This window comes from Pempheris klunzingeri, chromosome 13 (assembly GCF_042242105.1).
Source record: "Pempheris klunzingeri isolate RE-2024b chromosome 13, fPemKlu1.hap1, whole genome shotgun sequence".
NCBI classification, from domain to species: domain Eukaryota; kingdom Metazoa; phylum Chordata; class Actinopteri; order Acropomatiformes; family Pempheridae; genus Pempheris; species Pempheris klunzingeri.
This window is the reverse complement of record NC_092024.1, coordinates 24,274,815-24,298,615: the sequence shown is the minus strand read 5'-3', so window position 1 is coordinate 24,298,615 and position 23,801 is coordinate 24,274,815. Positions and strand designations below refer to the sequence as shown.

The window sequence follows — 23,801 nt, the reverse complement described above, 5'->3', positions numbered from 1 at the left end:
CCTGCACTTGAGATTGTTGAAAACTGAAAATCTGTTCCGTAGAATCTGCACATCTCTGAGCTCAGGAATGATTATATTTATAAAAAGCTGTTCTCTGTAACACACCGTCAGAATTTCAGCCAAACGCGGTGCCGTTTTGCAGCCGTGGGCCTGAATATAACCTCGTTTTACTGAGTTCTTTTCTATAAAGACGCAGCACAACAGTCCTCCAGTCTGTCAGATGTGTGTGAAAAGGCCTCGGCTCTCAGAATGTGTTTGTATGACCTACGTGGTGTTAAGCTCGTCCCATAATGAGCTATTAACTGCTGTCTCCTTTCAGCTCTCCGCCTGACTCCGACACAAATCCCCCCCTTTATTCTCCACTACTGTAATCCACCACACACACACACACAAACACACACACACAAGGCCTCAGTTCACTTCCTGGTGTCAAATCCCTTCTTCTCTGTGTTTCCTGACAAAGACTTCTGAGGAGGGTGAGGAGGGGGAGGAAAGAAGAGCAATGCAGAGGGAGAGGGGAGTCAGAAAGAGGAGGAGAAACAGTAAAAGAGGGTAGGGAGGGGTGACGGATTGGAGAGGAACAACACGATTTCATGGCACCGTCTTACAAAAGCTGCAATCGACACAAATAACACACAGAAAACACACACGCTCATACAACAAGATACAGTAAACTCAACACACTAACAGTCTGCTGTGATGTGTTGGTCCTGAAGCTCTTAAACGCACCATTTAGTGCTGTCAGAGTCAAGGGGTTTGAGCCCTCGTACAATTTTAACGACAAAAGAAACAGCGAGTGCAATATTAAAGTAGCTTCACCAGACTCCATTGACAAAAACAGTCATTTTACCTCCCAGAACACAGGAGTTGCTGCTCTCGTCTGCCTCATTTGGTCACTTTGGTTGTGTTACTGTTACTGTGTGTTACATCAAATTGGATCCAAACGAACCCACTGAAACTCCAAAGTCACACAATAACACAAAAACAAAAAAACTGACTGAGGCAGTATGAGACAAACAACTCTCGTGTAAAATTATTGTTTTTGTCAATGGAGTTTGGTGACTTTCAGGAGAGCAATATGGTGACTTTTTCTGGTTAAACTAAAAAGTCTCTCTCTATAAGGGATCCTTTCCATAATGCTGTCAGACACTCTGAGCTCAAACAAGCACTTTTAGTGGACCTACTTTGACAAGCACAGTCGCCCTAAAGGATTACATTGCAGCCAATTCCAAAACTTTGTACCAACCAGTCATTTAGACTCCAGAATATGTAAAAACAGGGTTTAGAATTATCCTCAAAGTAAAATACCATTCAAACATTAAATTTTCATCTCTAGTTTTACATTAAAATTGACTACTTTTACTTCCTCACAGTAGCAGAGACGGCGTAGAAACGTCAGCTGGTCCACTCAAAGGTCAGCATCAACTGAACCAACTAAGACTAAACAGCACTGCAGGACTGAACCTACAGAAGACATGACATGAACGGTAGTTTAAACTGACCCGTGGGCACAGAAGCAACGATATCGTGGATCTTAAATGTCATTCTCAGCCTCCAGAACGACTTTTCCTTCAGGTTTTGTTTAAAATCGCTTCTCCCGTCGTCATTCAATCAGTTAAAGACGGACTGAAGCCCTCGTTGCTGGATTCAGGACGCTGCTGTATACGACAACAAACACCACGATAGATGGATGTTCTGTTGGCTGGTCGAGCTTTTGATGGAGTTTTATCTGGCACAGTCGCATCTCAAGTATTGGTGAAGCATCAAAAAGGGTCTGTGGGAGCTGCAACAGACCAGCTGACCTCCAAAATCAGCCACTAGTGAGTCACAGGCGACGCCATCGAGCTGCAACGGGCCAGTTTGCACGGCTGCAGCTTTTCCTCGCTATGTTCTGAGAGTCAAGAGTCTTCCTTAGCAAAGCAAAGGCTAATCTTAATGTTTGAACAGGCCTCCGTAAAGAGACACAAGACATCCATCCAGGTTGGATTAGTGGGGAAAAACAAAACACACAAAGTTATTTCAAACCATCCACACTGCTCATATCTCCACACACACGCTACGCCCACTGCTAGCTCTACTACTACTGCTACTACGAGTGCACACAGACGTTACCATGGTGAGGAGGTGTGCTGCTGGCCGGCCAGGTGAAGGGTCTTGGGCCGGGCGGCGGAGCAGCTGCCTGCATTAGCTGGCCGCTCCCAGTAGGGGTCACTGTGAAACACACAAAAAAACGTGGAGAGGTTCTTTAACGATTCTTAACCGTAACAAACAAGGAGCAGGAGAAGAGGAGGAGGAAGGAGGAGGAAGAGAGAGAGAGACAATGGAGGTAAAAAAAAAAAGGGGGAGCAAATAAAGAAAAGGCAAGAAAGCAGGAAGGAAATAATATCATCATGAACAAACAAGAAACTAAAGGAATCATACAGAGCAAAATATGTGGAGACAAGCTGTAAATGATAATTTGGTTACAGAGTCCTGTGGAGAATGAGGAACAGTTGGCCATCTTTAGCTCAGTGGACAAAAAAACACCCCCCTTACCTTTCTAATGAGCTTCTAAAACCTTTAATCTTTTGCTAATTTACTGACAAACCTCAAAGCGGCGGCACGAAACCCAAAGAAGCAGCCAGATCCTTCATTACACACAACAAATATCTGTATTTTATTAATTTTATTAATGCAGGAGCCATGTTGGTAAGACCAGTCCAACCACCACAGGGAGAAGTGTGACGGTTTAATCCGCTCCTGATGAGTCCTCACACATATTTAATATACCGACACACGATAGAACAGACAAGCTAGTCACAAGCTCATTTTCATACCGTCAGAGTTGGAGAGCAGTAGAAGTGTGATGCTGCATCGTTCATACACACTTTAATATTTGCATAGTGACTCAAGTAGCTCCTTCTCTGCAGTGTCCCTCAGCTACGGTGGCCTCTTTAGCCTCTTTTAGCCTCTTATAGCCTCCTTCAGAGCATCTTTTAGCCTCTTTAGCCTCTTTAAGCATCTTTTAGCCTCCTTTAGAGCATCTTTTAGCCTCTTTAGCCTCTTTTAGCCTATTTTAGCCTCCTTCAGAGCATCTTTTAGCCTCTTTAGCCTCTTTTAGCCTCTTTAGAGCACCTTTTAGCCTCTTTAAGAGCATCTTTTAGCTTCTTTAAGCATCTTTTAGCCTCTTTAGAACATCTTTTAGCCTCTTTAGCCTCTTTTAGCCTCCTTCAGAGCATCTTTTAGCCTCTTTAGCCTACTTCAGAGCATCTTTTAGCCTCTTTTAGCCTCTTTAAAGCATCTTTTAGCCTCTTTGGCCTCTTTTAGAGCACCTTTTAGCCTCTTTAAGCATCTTTTAGCCTCATTAAAACATCTTTTAGCATCTTTTAGCCTCATTTAGAACATCTTTTAGCCTCATTTAGAACATCTTTTAGCTAACTGTTTTGGTTTTTACAGCTGGCAGCAACATGCTGGTGAAGAGTGTGAAACCTATAACGGCTAAAGAGAGAGACATCTTTCTCAGGAGTTGGTGGAGACCAACCTGGAGCTCAAGTAGCTAAATAACTTAAATACTACAATGATAAATTTGCTGGAAAATGAATCTAAATTTGCAAAACTAAACGTATAAATATGTGCCTCAATTAAGTATTTATTATTGCGATGTGTTACCAAATATTGAAGGAAGTCGTTCCATGCTATCTTCCACGTTAGCGTGCTAACTGAGTCGTGTTCGTTTGGTGAAAACCTGGAAGGCAGAAGCTGACGTTCGTTGCACTTTTCCATGAATAGTGGAGGCGTTTCACGTTCATGACCTGCAAACAAGTGCAGCCATGTGACTTTATCACGTCGTATGATGTCAACTTGATCACGTTTACACAAAAGTAGAGTTGTACCAAACTAGATTTCTCCCCATTGTGGATACAGTGGGATCGTATTACAGTGAAAAAGATGATATCTAAGAGGAAACAAAAGGGCAAAACTGGATGAAGAAGTCTGCACCAAGTCCCATAACTCAGACTGAGGAGGCAATGACACAAACTATTTAATTTCTCTCGTCCTCGTCTGTGACAAGAAACTTTTATTTATCAGCAACACTCCACGTTAAATCTCTTGTCGGCTGCTATGAAGTGCCGGGTGAATTTCCAGATGTACCTGCCAACCACGGCTGGTCACCTTCGACAGCTCCTGCCTCTGGAAATGTTCCCAAAAATAAAAAAAAAAAAACAGAAAACCCTCCAGTTTTGGTGGGTTTTTTTCCTTTTTCTTTTCTGAAAAGCTAAACCCTGCCGACTGGGACTTGAAGTGACACGGAGTCAAATACAAAACACAAAGCAGCCCCAAAGTGACTGTCTATGCACAGTGAATTATTTGAATTTTACACACCCACCAAAGACAGGCTGTCAAAACCCATGCCGGAATGGATTTTTCATACGGAGAGAGGGAGCAAGGGGAGAGCCGAGGAGAATAAAAGAGAGAAGAAGAAGAAGAAGAGGGGGAGGCGGAGAGAGGGAGAGAGACACCGGGAGAGACGGGAGAGCGAGGGAGGGAGGGAGGGAGAGGCAGCGAAGCGATGCTGGCTTGCAGGAGAACATTAGCTGCACTGTGTAGCGCACCATAAAACCATTGACATTGTCGGTCTTGCTTTGTGGACGAGTATTATTGTAAAACACAGTTTTCTGAGGCGAGCCGGCCGCTATTGTTCTTGTCAGAGGGTGAAGCGAGGGCACCGCCGGCATAACTTATTTCAGTTTTAAAGCCGCGGGAGAAGGCAGAGGGAGTTGGTTTTCAAATTAAACCGCCGAGATGTAAGTCCAGAGATTGTATTACTTTTAGATTTGATCTCTTGATGCATGACTAGGAAACATATCGCTGCTGTCGGGGGAGGAAGACAAAAAACAAGATAAAAAGAGGAGAAGAAAAGCAGGTTTGTTCTCAGGGAGGTCGGCGCACTTTACTGATTATACAACCAGGTTTCACCAGACGTCAGAGCCTGATTGGACACAGACATCGTCGGATCAGCTCTCAGCTCACGCAGCAGAAACAAGCGCAGGAAGAGACTTTAAGTGTTTGCTGCATCACCAGTCAGCCGTCCTACGAAACATTTACCTAGTGGTAGAGAGATACGGACGTCACATCAGACTGTCATGTCAACAATGGGTTAAATGAGTCTGCACGGGGACAAAAGTGTCGCTTATGATGAAACCAAAGACGACGGCCTCCTTCTCTGCACTGTCCCTCAGCTACGGTGGCCTCTGTTAGCATCCTTTAGCCTCTTTAGCTTCTTTTAGAGCATCTTTTAGCCTCTTTTAGTCTCTTTTAGAGCATCTTTTAGCCTCTTTAGCTTCTTTTAGCCTCTTTTAGAGCATCCTTTAGCCTCTTTAAGCCTCTTTTAGCCTCTTTAGCCTCTGTTAGCATCTTTAGCTTCTTTTAGAGCATCTTTTAGCCTATTTAGGCATCTTTTCGCCTCTTTTAGCCTCTTTAAGCCTCTTTTAGAGCATCTTTTAGCCTCTTTAGCCTCTTTTAGCATCTTTTAGCCTCTTTAAGCATCTTTTAGCCTCTTTAGCATCTTTTAGCCTTTTTTAGAGCATTTTTTAGCCTCTTTTAGCCTATTTAAGCATCTTTAGCCTCTTTTAGAGCATCTTTTAGCCACTTTTAGTCCCTTTAAGAGCATCCTTTAGCCTCTTTAAGCATCTTTTAGCCTCTTTAGCCTCTTTTAGAGCATCTTTTAGCCGCTTTTAGAGCATCTTTTAGCCTCTTTAGCCTCTTTTAGAGCATCTTTTAGCCGCTTTTAGAGCATCTTTTAGCCTCTTTAGCCTCTTTTAGAGCATCTTTTAGCCTCTTTAGCCTCTTTTAGAGCATCTTTTAGCCTCTTTAGCCTCTTTTAGATCATCTTTTAGCCTCTTTAAGCATCTTTTAGCCTCTTTAGCATCTTTTAGCCTTTTTTAGAGCATTTTTTAGCCTCTTTTAGCCTATTTAAGCATCTTTAGCCTCTTTTAGAGCATCTTTTAGCCACTTTTAGTCCCTTTAAGAGCATCCTTTAGCCTCTTTAAGCATCTTTTAGCCTCTTTAGCATCTTTTAGCCTCTTTAGCATCTTTTAGCATCTTTTAGCTAACTGTTTTGGTTTTTACAGCTGGCAGCAACAAGCTGGTGAAGAGTGTGAAACTTATAACGGCTAAAGAGAGGGACATCTTTCTCAGGAGTTGGTGGAGACCAAACTGGAGCTAAAAGTTAAGATAATAGTGGACGTAATTCATCAGGTGACTGAATGCTACTTCTGTTGTGCACCAGCTGGATGTAACACGTGGACAAATGTGGTGAAATTAATTAGTGGTAAAGTCCTAATTGGGGTAAATGCTCACTGGTATTTATGACACCAACATTTTACACCAAACTCAGTTCATTTTTTACATCTTTTTAGTCTGGTGATCTGAGACCAAAGCTACAGCAACGATTTCAGACGACTAACAGCTACAGCCAAGTCTTTTTTTATTTATTTCAATGGTCAGTATCACACACACACACACACACACACAGCTGACCTCTCCACTCGGCCGTGTCTCCTATTAACAGAACAGAGACCTCTGGTGAAATGATCTCTATCTGCAGTGTGAGAAAGGTTTACCAGGCCACCGCTCACATCGCTTCTTTCTCTCCTTTTACTCATTTTCTTCTTCTCACACACTATTCCCCCCCCCCCTCTCTCTCTCCACCTACTCTCTCCCTTCCCCGTTTTTATCCCTCCATCCTTCCCTCCACCCACATCGGTCTCCTTCCTTACTGCATTTCACTCTCTCCCATGCTTAAATCATCCCTCCTTTTTCCTTTACCGTCATCCCTCTCTCCTGCATCCTCTATTTTCCTCCCTGTTTGCTTTTCTTACTCCCTCACTCCTTCCTTCCTTTCACCACTGTCCAGCTCTCTTCTTCTCTCACTTCCTCTCTTTCTTCCTCCTTTCTCCTTCTGTCTTACATCTCTCCATCATCCCTCCATCCTCTCTCTCTCTCTCTCTCTCTCTGTCTTTTTCAGCAATCTGTCCATTTGTTCCACATTGATGCCTTCAGGTGTCTCGCAGTCATTTTGGAAAGTGGACGAGTGGCTGCACTGCATCAAACACACACACACACAACAAATAAACAGTACAACACACCAACAATGCAACCACACACACACACACACACACACACACACACACACACACACACACACACACACACAGGCGCACAAGCAGAAATTCAATAACCTGAGTATAAACACAGTCGCTTGCTTGCACACGCCAACATGCACACGCAAAAGACAGACTCACGGGTAAATGCACACTGAGATGCACATAAGCAAGTAAAGAAACACTCACTCATGCACACACACACACACACACACACACACACACACACACACACACTCACTCGGCACAAACACACACTCCATCAGGACAAAATGGCAGTGGTGGGAGGCAGTACAATGGGTATTGCCGGGCACCGGCAGAGCTAAATTGCAGACGCGAAGGGGAGATCTGGGCCATTTTTCAAGGCCGACTATATATTACAAATTGGCTACCAGGGCATTGTCTTAGAATACACACACACACACACACACACACACACACACACACACACACACACTCGCACAAAGTGAAAAACTAATCCTGGCTTGTCCTATTGTTGCCCACAGGGCCGCAGAAATCTGCCCTTTTTCCTCATTTTCAACAATTTCCCCAGAATAAACCATGTGATTGAAAATGTGTCAGTTTAGCGAACAGCCCCGACGCCACACACACACACACACACACACACACACACACACACACACACACACACACACACACACACACACACACACACACACACCTACATACACACACACACCTGGTCCCCTGTTGACTAGCTGTAACCCCTCCGTTTGTTATGAGAATGTTCAAGCACTTCCAGGGCAGGGTCAAATCCAAACCCTCTGGTACACACACACACATAATAACACACATAATACACACCTACACACACACACCTACACACACGGTGTCCCCAGCTGGTCTGGATGTTTGGTCCAGGTTTAGGCCGTCAGTCTTGCTCCAGTGCAGCAGTAAAGCTGGACGAGGGTTCAACTCCCAAACTGACTCCCTTCAGAGAACTGTGTTTCAAGTGTGTGTGTGTGTGTGTGTGTGTGTGTGTGTGTGTGTGTGTGTGTGTGTGTGCTCTTTAACTGGTTTTGTGAGGACCGATCTATAGTTTTGTGAACTGAAAACTGAAAGCAGAGAGCTTGATTAAGGCACTTTTGCCGTCATGTTCTACAGAGTGAAGATATACTGGAGACTTAAAGTACAAAACTAATGTGATGATGTTTTCAAACAGGGAAGAAAAGTGAGTCGGAAAATAATGATTTTGGGAAAAGATGAGGACATTTTGGGAGACTGAAGCCGTTTTTTCTGGAGAAACACACCTGACAAAGTGAACGTACATTTGATGAAGCGAGGATGTGTTTGGAGGAAGTTGGAGCTGAGTGCAGACAACTTTAGAAAGTCGAACACACTTCTGGAAAATGAAGACAGTTTTGAACATTGAAGGGCGGTTTTGGAAAGTGAAAGTAATTTCAAAAGTGAGAATGTGAGCACATTTTCTGAGCCGTCAAGACTTATTTTTTGAATTTTAGAAACTGATTACATTTCTGGGAGAAAGAGGACATGAGGACATGTGGAGGTCAGTTCTTTAAAAATGCTCCTTGAGCGTCTGCATCTATTATATATTTGGTTTTAAGGTTTAGTCTACGTCTTCTAATAATAAGGCCTAGACGTGAAGTTACATCAGTAAACACTCATAAAAAAACATCCAGCATATTTTTCTGTGTTAAATCTCCACTTGTGTCTCTTATAAATGAAATAAAGTCAAACTCCGCTGTGGTCATTACTAAAAGAGATGTTTTTCCGTGTAAGTGACTGCCTGTTCTTTCCTCTGCTGCATGAATCGTGCTCAGCAGGTCTGCTGTCAGCGGCTTTAATAAAAGATCAGCCGGCTGAAGTTTGTGCTGCAGCAGGAGAATCACTGACAGCCCAGACTTTAAACAAAGTCTAATATTTAATGTTCTGGGGGGATTAAACCAACGATTACTGACACGATCAGACGTAACGAGCTGCTGACGTTCTTCTGTGTCTACATGAGGGTTTATTTCCTGCAGGAGGTGACAGGAAGCACACACACACACACACACACACACAGGTACAACACGTGTACCGACACACAGCGCTAACAGCTGGTAGATGATGAAGAACGCCATTTTACAGATCCTTTAAGTCCGCAAAAGCTATCGGCTCTGACTGTTTCAGGTCACTGAGAGGCAGCCTGAGTTATCCTGCTCTGTCCAGACTCGTCCGATCGACTGGATTTCTAGTCCAACACAAAACCATCTTCCTTCAAGTTGGGGGCAGAGTACCTCTTTAACATTACGACGAGTACAAAATGCTAGAAACAGGCTTCAGAGGCTGCAGAGTAAAGCTCAGACTGACCTCATCTCTCACAGAACAGCAGCTGCTGGTGTTTTAACACGTTATTATCAGGTCCAAGCAGCAACATCACACAATAATACAAGCTATCAGATCAAGGCAGCGGTGATGGAGAGCTGCACACTGCTGCACACACACACACACACACACACACACACACACACACACACCAAACCATCTACAAACCACCAGTTGAACATTAGTCACTATCTGAACGATCACTTATCGGCTAACTCGTGCAGCCTAATTAATCTCCCAAACATCACTGGTTGCATGCGTGTTCTTATTTATCAGTGAATTTAGGTTTAAGATTAAAAAAAACAACGTGAAGTGACGTGAAAGCAAACAGAACTTCGTCGTGCTTTTACCTGCTACTGTCTGTTTATTATGACTGCTTTTCAGAGCCAAGTTTATAATATTACATAGATAAGAATATTATTTTTTACTAACAAAGTTTAGCCAATAATGTCATTTAATTAACTTCAGCATTAAAACAGTTTATTTGACACTTAAAACTCTGATTTATTTTAACAAAATGGCTCAAAGCTTCCAAACATCAGAGATCTTAAACGTCACACACTAACTTCTCCTGATGAAAACACAGTCAAGTTGCAGAATAAACTTTTTGCTGTTTGGAGCTTCATCCTGCGACATGTGAAGCCCAGAAGCAGGACTTTCTATTTCTTATGCAAACTGCAGAAACCACAACTATTTTTATTATTATTTTTTGAATATATCCCCCAACATGCGCTGCCTCTTCTCCAGTTAATCATCAGCTCGAGCGTGAGAGAGAGAGAGAGAGAGAGAGAAATAAAAAAAAAAATGCACACATTATCAGCAAATAACAAGAATAAATCCAGAGCATGCAACACTTGCGCTGCAGAGCGCTGCATGCAGCTGTAATGGATTCTGTCATTTGAAATGGATGAAGTTCCATTAGAGAGCGGCGCGGTCGCAGCACTAAGTGTGATGAAGGGCGAAGCTTCAGCATCTCTCTTTTTGTTTTAACAACGACGCAGGGGGAAAAAAAAAAGTCCCCAAAGTCCGGCGCTGCAGCTCAGGCCTCTTCATTTCCTCCCACAGACAGACAGACAGACAGGCAGGCAGACAGGCAGGCAGGCAGACAGACAGACAGACAGACAGACAGACAGACAGACAGACAGACAGGCAGGGAGCTCTTATTCTCTTAAAGAGGCCACTTCCTGTCACTGTTACTGTAAATCAGCAGCCTCCTCTTCATCATCGTCACCCTTTTCTCTCCGTTGCCGTCATGCCTCCCTCCCTCCCTCCCTCCCTCCCTTTTTGTGTCTTAAAGCATATGAGGTTTACAGAGGATCACACACACACACACACACACACACACACACACACACACACACACACACACACACACACACACAGATGACATGTTTATTAATCACCTCTTTAACGGAGCTACCGGCCTGATTTACCGCTGATTTCTTAGCTGTCAGCCGCTGAGGACAGCTGCCTGACATTTACAGGTAGAACCACTCTACAGGACGTGTGTGTGTGTGTGTGTGTGTGTGTGTGTGTGTGTGTGTGTGTGTGTGTGTGTGTGTGTGTGTGTGTGTCCCTCTCTCTCCCTCACACACACACACACACACAAACACACACACACACACACAAACATAAAAGCACCAGCTCAGGTGGTGCTGCACATGTACAAATTATGCACACACACTCAAGCGCAATAAATCTGTGCATGAAAGCATGAAGAAGCGTATACACACTTTGCATCTCACACACACACACACACACACACACACACACACACAGGCTCTCTGTTTTCTCTATCAATTTCCTACAGCACTCTTTCCCACATTCCTATTAGTTTTTTTTCACCACCTCTTTCATTCTCTCTGTGCACTTTTACAAAAAGTCCCTCTCACTTGACCTCACAGGCGATAATAAGCCAGCTGCTGCCGCTCACGTGCGTCTCTGTGGTACATTTTAAACAGGAACTGTTGCTATTTCTCACACTCGACTGAGTTAATTGAGGAGGACAAATTAATAAATGAATCTGTGAGTGAGGGACATGCTTTATCAGAGTGAATCATCCAGGGTGACAGAGCTGGAAAGGATGGAAGAAGGTGTCTCTTTCTAGCTCCTGACTCTCCTCCGCCACAACAAAAGGAGGCCGCTTTCACAGGAAAAGATGAATCTACGGAGCAAGCTGTCAGCTTCAGACTCTCGTCTTCACATCGAGTCAGGCCGAAGCTGCGACATCAGAGAAAGAGATTCTGACTTCCCGCTCGCCGTCCCCTCTATATCTGAAGAATTACAGAGGAACGTTTTGGAAGGGAGCCCTGTGTTTGAACTGCTCGCGGTGCGTTTGATGTTCGAGGGGTCTTGTCACGCACTCAAACAAGCCCGCGAGTGGGCATGTCACCTGAGAGATAAGAGAAAACAAGAGGCCCTCATGTCTGGGCTAAAGGTTAGTCTGACATTCAGAGGGAGGAGGGAGGAAGAGGAGAGAGGAAGAGGAAGAGGAGAGGAGAGGAGGAGGAAGAGGAAGAGGAGGAGGAGAGGAGAGGAGGAGAGAGGAGAGGTAAAGAAAGGAAAGGAAAGGAAGAGGAGAGGAGAGGAAGAGGAGGAGAGGAGAGGAGAGGAGAGGAAGAGGAGGAGAGAGGAAGAGGAAGAGGAGAGGAGAGGAGAGGAGAGGAGAGGAGAGGAGAGGAGAGGAGAGGAAAGGAAGAGGAAGAGGAAGAGGAAGAGGAGAGGAGAGGAGAGGAGAGGAGAGGAGAGGAGAGGAGAGGAGAGGAGGAGAGGAAGAGGAGGAGGAGAGGAGAGGAGGAGAGAGGAGAGGTAAAGAAAGGAAAGGAAAGGAAGAGGAGAGGAGAGGAAGAGGAAGAGGAGGAGAGAGGAGAGGAGGAGAAACTTCCTCATAACATAACTGAGTGTTTTCAGCGCCCTCTGTAGGACAGATGGGGACGTTCATCACCCGGTTGAAGTTGGGTTAGGTTTAGGCAGCAACACTACTCAGTTAGTTAGTTGTAGGTAGGTTGGTTAGTTAGTTGTTGTATTACTCATGTGACATGTTTTAAAGTCATGTTAGGAAGGAGGCTTTAGTTAAAGTCCTCCTCTCTGGACCTGCCCACACCCTCTGATCCTCTTCCTCTGTCCATCTCTCTGGACCCTCCGCTCACCTCGTCATCGCGGTCTTTAAAACCAGACTGAAAACTCTCCTCCTCCCTCTGATCCTGTCTCTGAATTGTCTTGTTAGTTTTTATATGTTATGATGCACTTTTTATTTGTATTTTGAACGGTGACCTTGAGTGCCATGAAAGGCCCCCTTAAATAAAATGTATTATTATTATTACGATCATTATTATTATTATTATTATTATTATTATTAATAAAATAACTCAACGTTGACTTTTTTCTTTTTTACTCGCGACATGTTCTGTAGTTTCCAGGGTGTGTCCCGTCTGTACGTCCCTTCGTGGACTATTTTACATCACCTGACTTCCTCCTCTGCTCTCGTCACGTTGGTCGTTTTAACCCCAGTGAAAGAAACTGAAACACCAGAAACCTTTCTAGCTTACGGCTTGTTTCAGCGCTAATACCTCACACACACACACACACACACACACACACACACACACTGTGGGTGCATAAATATCAGGAATATAAAGACTTTCCATTTAAATAAAACTCTGAACGTCAAACTGCTCACTGCCAAACTCATCAGCCAACTTTGCCTTCAGTCTAAAGTCAAACAAGTTTCTGCTTTCAGATCAGTAAATATCTCTCCAGGCTCAGTCTGAATGTGGAATAACTCAGTGTCATTTTCACAGCTGTGTCCCTTTAATATGCTCAGCCTCTCATTTCACTGAATGTTTTTGTACATTTTCTAATCTGCTTTGACTATTTCCATTCACAGCGTTTGATAAAAAAATAGGTTTCAGACAGACGGAGGAAGAAGAAAGAGGTGGAGAGGCAGGAGGCGAGAGAAAACAAGAGAATCTCTATTTTCTCTCTGCACCTCACCTCCGTATCGCCAGACATCCCAGCAGGACACGGTAAACAAGAGTGTGTGTGTGTGTAGGTGTGTGTGTGTGTGTGTAGGTGTGTAGGTGTGTAGGTGTGTGTGTGTGTGTGTGTGTGTGTCTGAGTGAAGGGAGAGAGAGATTCAAGCAGGTTTCACCACAGTCATTCAGAGGTAAGACAGGATCAGCCGAGTCCCTGCTGATCTCACACACACACACACACACACACACACACACACACACACACACACACACACACACACACACACACACACACACACACACACACACACACACACACACACACACACGTATCGATACCAATCAAAATGCTGCAAAGACACAAGCAACATACTGCAGGTGTGTTAAAGGAGCAGGACGCCACACTTCACTCTGAATCCTCTTTCATCACACACCACTGGTGTAAATACTGATGAGTGATCTAAAGTAATCTATTAAATCAGCAGAAACATCTTTCATATTTTAAGGTGCTTTACTTTAAAAATCCACAGTGATTGATTTTTAGCAGGAACCAATGAGCTTGGAGCTGCGAGCCACAGACAGGAAGTCAGAACGGACCGACACGCTGCTGCTTTTGCTGCTTTCCACAAATAAAATAAGACAAATGTGAAGAGAGCATAAAAAGATAAATAAACATATCCAGGTATAAAAAAGAGCGGAGGCCTTGACGGAGGGTTACAGACGAGGTCCGTGTGTCCAGAATATCTAAACGTGGTTTGAGTGGCTCCACCGGCTGCCTGCTGTCAGACCGGACACTTAAATCGGATCACGTGGAGGCTCGTTTATAAGCCGATCAAGTTTTCCGTTGGATCTTCAGCGTCACGTCAGGAGCTGATGGTCTCAGACAAATAAAGATCAGTGTGGCGAGAGCGAAGAGGAGCGTTTGAAGATGATGAGGAGGAGGAGGAGGCCGGAGGAAGAATATTTCTCAGGAGCTGAAAGCACGAGGAAGTGCTCAGTCATGTCCATGTCCACTCTCCTCTTCCTCTTCCTCTTCCTCTTCCTTCGCAGGACCAAGATGAATCGGACCTGAGCCTGCAGGACGTCTGGATAATGTCTGTTTGGCCTGAAGTCACCTGAAGGAAGATGACGGCTGGAGCGCCGAGCGTGACTCAGACTCTTGTGGGTAAATTTAGTAAACACCTCAAGATGGTAAAGAAAGAAAGAAAGAAAGAAAGAAGAGTGGGAAAGGCAGGACACAGCTACCTACTATTAGAACGTCAAAATAAAATAAAACATCAAAGATGGCGGACAATGTATTTTGGACACGCGGCCTCTGGAGCAGCGAGCCGGCTGCGGACGGACAGACGGACGGACGGAGCGTCTGTGGCTCTGATTCACTAAATCCAGCAGAGTCAGACACAGATCACAGCACTGTCTGCCAGCCTCGATCTACCACTCTCTCTCTCTCTCTCTCTCTCTCTCTTTTTTCCACCCTCTCTCTTTCTCTGGCTCGATCGCCCATTCTTCTTCTCTCTGAGCCCCAAATCTCTCTCTCTCTCTCTGTCACACATCACTGTTCACACAGATCCTCTGGAAACTCACAATGCTCTCTCTCCCTCTCTCTCTCCCTCCCTCTCTCTCTCTCTATAGGACACACTAAAGTACACACCGGTCCTCCCGACACATTAACACTCACACACACACACACACACACTCTCTCTCTCTCTCTCTCTCTCTAACACACACACACACACACACACTCGGTCGTTGAGTGACAGGCGTGGCTCCGTGCAGCTCTTTGACATTCACAGTGTGTCAGTATGAAAACAGAGAGGATGAGGAGCTTCAGCTGGAGAATAGAGCTGCTTTTACCCCGAACACACTCCTACACACACACACACACACTCCTACACACACACTCCTACACACACACACACACACACTCCTACACACACACTCCTACACACACACACACACACACTCCTACACACACACACACACACACTCCTACACACACACTCCTACACACACACCATCTCCCAGTCTGCTGATGATACTGCACAGACCCCTGCAGTTTAGGTTTGCTGTTGAGCTGCCGTGCACCGACGCCGCTCCTTTATATATCTCCACGTCCACACTGTGAGGCAGCGGGAGGAAGACTTCGAGATGTTTACTGTCAGTGAAGATCAGGATAAGACGGAGACGCTCCCGTCCCAGAGGCAGAGCTCATGAATGTAACGCACTAAATGGAAGCTGGGGGTATTTAAAGACACACCAGACGTGTTCTCTGGATTAGTCTTTATGCTCTTATTAATATTTGAACACAGGAGCCGTTGAAGAGAACAAACTAAAGCCTTCGCATTTGTTTTGGGTTTTTGTTTTCTGCTCTTGGTTTGTTTGTCTCCTGTGTGTGTTTGCCTCGCTGGAGGACAGGTGGACAGTAACGCCACCTTGGGCCGAATAATTAAGTCCACGGATGATGGATGGAGTCTGAATAATGAAGCGGTCAGAGTCTGAAGGCCCTTCACGTCCATGAGGCTCCTGTTGTTGAAGGATAAAAGCTGTTATTTCTATTCAACACATTTCATTTATGTTCGTTCTGCTTCGCCGGTGTGACGTGGGAGGTGTGTGACGCCGATAAATACAACTAAGATCATCAATTATTGATGAAGGACAAGAAAAAAAAAGAGAGACACTGAACAAATAAGTGCGGCAACTAAGTGAGACTGAAGAAGTGAAGGGAAACACTGGTGACTGATGAAGACTTCTATTTGTTAAGGTGAACCTCAGAAGGATGAAGAGGAGTGTTTGTCTCTGACACACACACACACACACACACACACACACCCTGGACACATGAGCTGCTGTTAATGTGATGATCCCTGCTGCTGTGTGTGATATGATGCTGGATGTGGGAGCTCTGTCGACGCTAACAGGAAGCTAATCACACGCAGACATATTCACGTGCAGCTCCTCCATCAGCGCCCGATTATCATCATCATTCCCCCGGATTATTCTTGTGCTCATCGACGGCCTGACCCTCACAGCCGGCTCTCTTATCAGCTGAGAGGTCCTGGACTGAACAAATTTACTTCCCAGCGTTGTCCCGTTGTCACAGCGTCTCCCTGAACCTCTCTGTCTCTTTGCAGACTGAACAAATCCAACAGTTGGGCTCATTCACATGTTGAGAAACTGTGCAAACTGAGACATCCCTCTGGTGGCCTCTAGGGGCCGAAACCTGTGAGCAGTCCAGGTTGTAGCAGTGGATCATCTCCTGGGAGTCTGATGACTGAAAGCGACGGCCGTCTGGAAGGAAAGGAAGTGACTCTGAACCTGACGGAGGGATTTGAAAGCTAAATATTCAGTTTGCGGCTGAAACGTGCCGAAGTCTGGGTGCGTTTCTTTCCGCTTTGCTCCCACACAGACGGCTGCAGCTGCTTTAACCTTGCTAAGAGCCCATTTAAATACACTAAAGAGACGCGTGGCTGATAAAATCGTTTGCCTTAATGTGAAACCACCCAGTTCAGCGGCGCTCGGTTTAAACGGCGCTGATAAAGAAGAGGGACAGATTTGTCTTTCCTCTCTCTGTCCGTCTCCCCTCGTATCAGTGTTAATACAGTTATCTGGGAGAGAGTGTGTGTTTAAAATGATGGATAGAATGATGCTGCTCGTTAATAATTCACCGAGGTGTCGCCTGCGGTCGCTCTGCCCTTCATGTCTCAGCCAATCGGAGCCGTTTATCCACGGCTCTGATTGGAGGAAACGTGGGAAAGATCCCGCCCGCAATGCAAATGAGTTAGAAAATATTGTTGCATCTTAACCTCTCCTCCCTCCTCCTCCCCCCTCAGTCTCCCCCTTTTCCACCTCGCCTGTTGTTTCACAGTCAATCTGTGAGACGAGAAAATCAATCCAAGTTTTAAAATTCTAAATTTCCCTCTCTGCTGTCTCTGTTTCCCATCTTTCTGTTATTTCCACTTCTTCATCCTCTCCATCTCCCCCCCTTTTTTTTTAAATTTTTTTTTTATTTTGTCTGCGCCTCCTTCCCTCCCTCCGTCTCCTGATCCTTCAGAGTCAAGGAGAAGTGAAAAACGTCGTCTCCATCCAGACGTCAACTTGTTGAAAAGGGAATAAATCTCCTGGACTGAAGTTTCGGGGGCAAACATCGAGGAAGCCGACATCTGAGTGCCGGATTGAAGTCCGAGTTGAAGGGCAAAACTAAAACATGCTTAAAAGGCACAAAGAAAGTCTGTATGTGTTATTTTGGGAGAAGAGAGACGGGGGGTGACTTTCCTTTGTCGAGCTGACTTTTGAAACAGTGATTTTGGGAGGATAGAGACGTTTTAGAAGCAGACAAATCCACAGAGAGATGTGGGGAGAGAGAGAGAGAGAGAGAGAGAGAGAGAGAGAGAGAGTCCCTCCACCACAACAGTCAGAAAACAACGACACACACTCACTCGTCCTTTGTTTCTGTCGGCTTCAGCCGGCGCTCTGCAGCTCCACCGTGCAGGTGAAGCCGGCACATCTGAGCCCGTTCATTCGTTCAGCCCACAGATTTCCTGAGACTGGATCAGAGACCTCCTGAGGAGAGGAACTCTGAACACTTTGTCAACTTATTTGGCATGTTAGCGCCTTTATTTGCTTTTCCTGTGGCAGCTAATGGCTGGAGTTATAGATTATTATTTCATTACAGCATATGTATTTTGTAATTAAACACTGATGAACAGCAAAAAATAAGATGTGATTAGTAACCAAATACTTTAGGAGCTTGTACTTGTGTAATTAAAGACTTAAAATACATCATTTAATGTCATTTTGTTCTCAAATAAGAGAAATAAAACTGTAAAATAAGGTGACACATCAGTGTAGAACTTTAATTTCCATTATATTCCTTGTGAGTATATATAGTTTATTATATACGTATGTGTATATATGTGAGTAAATATATATATATGGTGTCATTTATGTCAAGTCACTTTGTGTTTTAAACTTATATAACTGTTCACTTTGCTGCCTCAGATCTACGATAGAATTTACTTTTCTAGCTTCAAATTACAACTTACTTGTACTTAAACGCAGTATTTTGGATTTTATTTAGCTAGAAGTCCATTTCTCTTTATATTCTCATGCTAAACATCTTATTAGAGCTCCAAGTTGAACTCTAATCCTCTATAACTGCCAAAACGTTAAAACAGTAAACTGGATGGATGGAGATCAGAAGTAGGAGCACGTTTGAGAGATTACATCTTTAACATAAATCCCATCCTCGGTTTTCTGTACGAGACGGTTTTGTTCTGTTTGTGGGCAGGTTGCACTCACAGAAATATCAAAAAAGAGCTTTACAGTGCAGAAACAGAACAACCTGACTGAGAAGAAGTGGAAAATATTACCACAGCCGTCAGCGTCCTCACACAGCTTTTGTCTAGAAGCTCAACGTGAAGAACATGAGGCTGAAGTTAAAATACTGTTAACCTTCATTTTAAGCTTGTGCTTTGTGCATTTACATTTCTAGCCATCTTAGCGCGGCGGCTCCGGGGACGACTCAGTCGGTCCGGCGCGTCGTTCAAGCGTGAAATAATATCCACACTTTGCTCACGGGCCTCTGTGGAGGACTTATTGAGCTCGTTGGCTGCCTCAGTGGAGCAGCCAGCGAGCGGAGAGAGAGCCCCATCCCACCCTGGACATCATCTGTTTGACCCGCTGCCCTCTGCGAGACGCTTCAGGTCCGTCAAATCACACACAAACAGACTTAAGAGCTTCCACCAGAGCCGGAGGAGAGCTGAACGCTGCCCAACACAGACTGTGTGGGTCCTAATACTGCTGTAATATTACAGTTTCACTGCACAGACTCTCTCTGCACCAGAAGAACAACACCTCAGCTGTTACCGTCTTGTTTTATATCTCAGTGTCTTAAAGGATTCCGGCTCACTTTCATTGGATTCTATTCTGCTCTGTTTAATTCTATGTGCTACAAAAAGGAAAATCATAATTAAATGAGGCCTTGATATACTAAATAAATAGAGGGAGGACTTCTGACAAGCCCACTACCAATGTAGAACTGATCCATGCTGTGTACTCCAGCAGAAACACGTGTTATCAGATGCCTTGAGCATTAAGCAACACATTTATATGGTAGTTCACTGCTTTGCAGAAGTGAAGAGATAATAATGTGAACGCTCTGTCCAGCAGACCTTACAGGGCGAACGGGGACGATAATACTGATGCTAGCAGCAGTTAAAGTGACATAATGATCAGATGGAAAGACAGCGAGAGACAAAAGGAACATAACTCTACATGAGTCAGCTCAGGCCTCTCACAGGTTCAACATGTGTGCGTACAGGGCTGCATTTCTATGTTGTGTTGATCTATATCTGTGTGTGTGTGTGTGTGTGTGTGTGTGTGCCCCGAGGCTCCATTACAAGGACAATATTTCCTGTCATATCTGATTTGCAGTGAGGAGAGGAGGACGAAGAGGAGGAGGAGGAGGAGGAAGAGGGGGGGAGGGAGATGACACAGGATCATCAGAGCACATGAAAAACAAAAAAATAGAGCGATCTAGTGAGATGTATGCTAAAAAAATCAAACGTATTAACCACATGATCGTTCATAATGTCTCATAGTGTGTCTGTAACTGCCTCCCTCAGCCTGTCCTGTTCGAACTGGACAAGATGTAGAGGACTGCAACTACTGCCTACGTTCATCATCCATTAGTCATTTACCGTAATTTCCGGAGTATAAGCCACTACTTTTTTTCACACACTTTGAACCCTGCAGCCTAAACAATGATGCGGCTCATTTCTAGATTTTTACGGCCTCCAGGGGGCGCTCTAGCGGGAAGCGCACGAGCAAGACAGAAAGATGGACGAGATAATGCGCCAAAGAAGACACTAGTTTGATTGTGTTTTGAACAGTTATTTTGCGCTTCATGCATCATCATGGAAAACACACGAAGAAATGCATATGATGCAGCTTTTAAGTTAAAGGCAACCGATCTGGCTGTCAAAGAAGGAAATAAAGCTGCTGCACGTAAGATTGGCATCAATTAATTGACAAAAGCTTTCAGAGGTAATAAAAGCAGATGGCCCGAACTTGAAAACGTTCTTGAAAACTATCTCATGTTATGTTCGTGGACGCTTGCGGCTTATAGACAAGTGCGGCCCATATATGAACACATTTTTTCTTCTTTTTAAATGTAGTGGGTGTGGCTTATATTCAGGTGCGCTCAAAGGTCCGGATATTACGGCACTTTCTGGTCTGTAAAACATCAGAAGAGACTGGACTTGGTCTTCCAGTTAGCTGCTTCAGCCACCAACAGTCCAAACTGAGTTTTTACTACCAAAGAAAACAAGAAAGCACCAAATCTTCATATTTCAGAAACTGGAACCAGCGAATTCGGTCGTTTCTGCTAGAAAAAAAAAAAAGGCAATTGTTTGTGCCATAACAATAAGAGCCGGCGATTCCTCTCAGTTTGTTTGGCTGCACTGTAAACCGATTAAACAGTTTGCTGCCCCCGGTGGTCAGAGCAGGCGTCATTTCCTACAGGACCTGTGACACTAAAACGCACCTCCAGTTCCTCATAATAACCAGTGCTGACGTCGTACAGATTACAGATCATCTCTCCCTCCGCTACCTGCATCTGCTGACCCCAAAACATCTCCGGACCACAGAAGAAGAAGAAGAAGAAGAAGAAGAAGAAGAGCAAAGAGAATCTAATTCTTCTCTAACTTGAGACGTTAAAGATCAGAATAAGAGACGCTGCTCAGTTACACGTCGTCCTCTGACGCTTGAGTCTGTCTGAGCAGCTCCAGGAGGAATCAGCATCATAATTACTGTGTGTGTGCTGCAGTCTAATTCCTGGCAAAAAAAAAAAAAAAGAGAGACACTGATGTCATGGATCAGAGCCAAGACACTGCTCAGCAATTATACACACACAGATACTGTATACGCTCTCTAACACACACACACACACACACACACACACACACACACACACACACACACACACACACACACACACACACACACACACACACACACACACAGGGCCAACATGTTTTATAGATTATGCATGTATTTATGCATAGCTGGATTTATGCATGTCAATCTAAACGGTGTGTGTTCCTGGTGTGTGTTCCTGGTGTGTGTGTGTGTGTGTGTGTGTGTGTGTGAGTGTGTGATCTCTCTGCTGGAACCAAATCATGTCATCTGATCCACAAATCAACTTCCCTCTGATGGACATCATCCTGATCCAGGAACAGCATGTTCACAGGCACTTATTCTACAGAGCAGGATGAAAGTTTGTTCTTCCAGAGGAGATGATGGAGGAGACGGAGGAGGAGACGATGGAGGAGACAGAGGAGGAGACGAAGGAGGAGATGATGGAGGAGACAGAGGAGGAGACAGAGGAGGAGACGAAGGAGGAGATGATGGAGGAGACAGAGGAGGAGACGATGGATTAGACGAAGGAGGAGACGATGGAGGAGACGAAGGAGGAGACGATGGAGGAGACAATGGAGGAGACGGAGGAGGAGACGATGGAGGAGACGATGGAGGAGACGATGGAGGAGACGATGGAGGAGACAGAAGAGACGGAGGAGGAGACGATGGAGGAGACAGAGGAGGAGACGATGGAGGAGACGAAGGAGGAGACGATAGAGGAGACAATAGAGGAGACGGAGGAGGAGTTGATGGAGGAGACGAAGGAGGAGACGATGGAGGAGACGGAGGAGGAGAAATGGTGGAGTAGAGAAGATGAGGAGAGGAAGAAAAAAAGAGTAAAAGTTCTTTGTCTGTGGCTTCATCATCATCTCTCTTGTCCTCTCTTTATCCTTCCATCCTTTTTCCATCCTCACTTATTTCCTTGCTCTTCTCCCTCCCTCTCCCTCCCTCTCCCTCTCTCTCTCTCTCTCTCACCTCCCTCTTTTCATCATCTCCTTCACCTCCTTCTTCCCTCCCCTCCTCTCCTCTAATCACCCTCTCGTCTCCTCTCGTCCTTTCACTTCCATGGTAACGGACAGTCAATGAAAAAGGCATTCAGTAACCACGGAAACTTAACACAGTCTGTGTGTGTGTGTGTGTGTGTGTGTGTGTGTGTGTGTGTGTGTGTGTGTGTGTGTGTGTGTGTGTGTGTGTGTGTGTGTGTGTGTGTGTGCTGTCTCCATGGGAAATGTGAATGGCTGGCAAGAGACAGAGGAGCACTAATGGACACCATGAATGAAAGAAAGAGAGAGAGAGAGAGAGAGAGACAAAGATCTCCTCTGGTCCGTCCCGAAGCAGAAAGCACCTCAGACGACTCAAACTGAAATAATAATATTGAATTCAGCGTCACAGCAAAACTACAAACTAATGCAAGAAGAAGATCTTAACATGGAAAAAGCTCCTGATTTCAAATCTAAATGTCGCCGACTTTAGACTTTAGACTGAATGTGTTTGAGTTCAGCTGTAATTAAAACTAGATTTCCTTCTCGTCCACTTGTTGTGAGTTCACCTTCGAGAAAGTTTAAAACCAAAAAAAGGGGAAACGGATATTTGTGGCTGATTGTAGATTATATAAATAAATGTATGCACAGTAAAAATATGGACAGGATCAGACAATAAAAACACCTTCAGAGCGTCAGAGGTTTGGAGACCTTGAACGCCACACGGTAGCTCTTTGGTAGAGAGCTGGACGGGACACCAGACCTCGGATCTAAAAAAAAAGAAATTCATCTTTCATAACCGACACCAGCGAAGACCTGCAGCATTTAATCTGATCAGACAAACTGTGAATGATCAATACGACTGCAGCAGCTCAGAATTTACCAAAATAAGAGGAATACGTGCTCTAATTCCACGTAGAGAAGAAAAAAATGATGGATTTGTGGATGTTTTTATTGATTAGTTTTCATTCAGCTTCACTTTAGTGACTGTTTCTATTATTTTGTCTGTTCTCAGTCTGATTGATGATGAAAATAAGGAAAGACAAAAGGTGATTTTCATTTAACTTGTAACACACACACACACACACACACACACACACACACACACACACACACACACACACACACACACACACACACACACACACACACACACACACACACACACACACAGCTGACGTCAGGCTGGTTGGCTGCTGAGCTGCAAACAGCAAGAAAATGTACAAGCAAATGTCACTTTGGTCCAATTAGACGCTGCCGTGGTTCCTGCTCGTCGACGGCGCTAACAGCAGCTGTCTGCTGAAGACATGCAGGGCGCTTGTTGGTTTGCTGTCAGTCAGACACAGACGGAGGGACACACACACACACACACACACACACACACACACACACACACACACCTTCAGCTGGCTGGGAAACAGGTGTATTCCTAAAGAGCAGGT

General features: G+C 44.7%; 1 protein-coding gene across 1 annotated transcript in view; it reads right to left on the bottom strand.

Moving 5' to 3' along the window:
* The window catches only part of LOC139212420 (neuronal PAS domain-containing protein 3), a 294,675-nt gene that overhangs the window by 207,552 nt on the left and 63,322 nt on the right, over positions 1 to 23,801 (bottom strand). Inside the window, exon 2 of the mRNA XM_070842965.1 lies at positions 2,113 to 2,211. Coding sequence (XP_070699066.1) covers positions 2,113 to 2,211 — 99 coding nt within the window. The remainder of the gene's footprint in view (positions 1 to 2,112; positions 2,212 to 23,801) is intronic.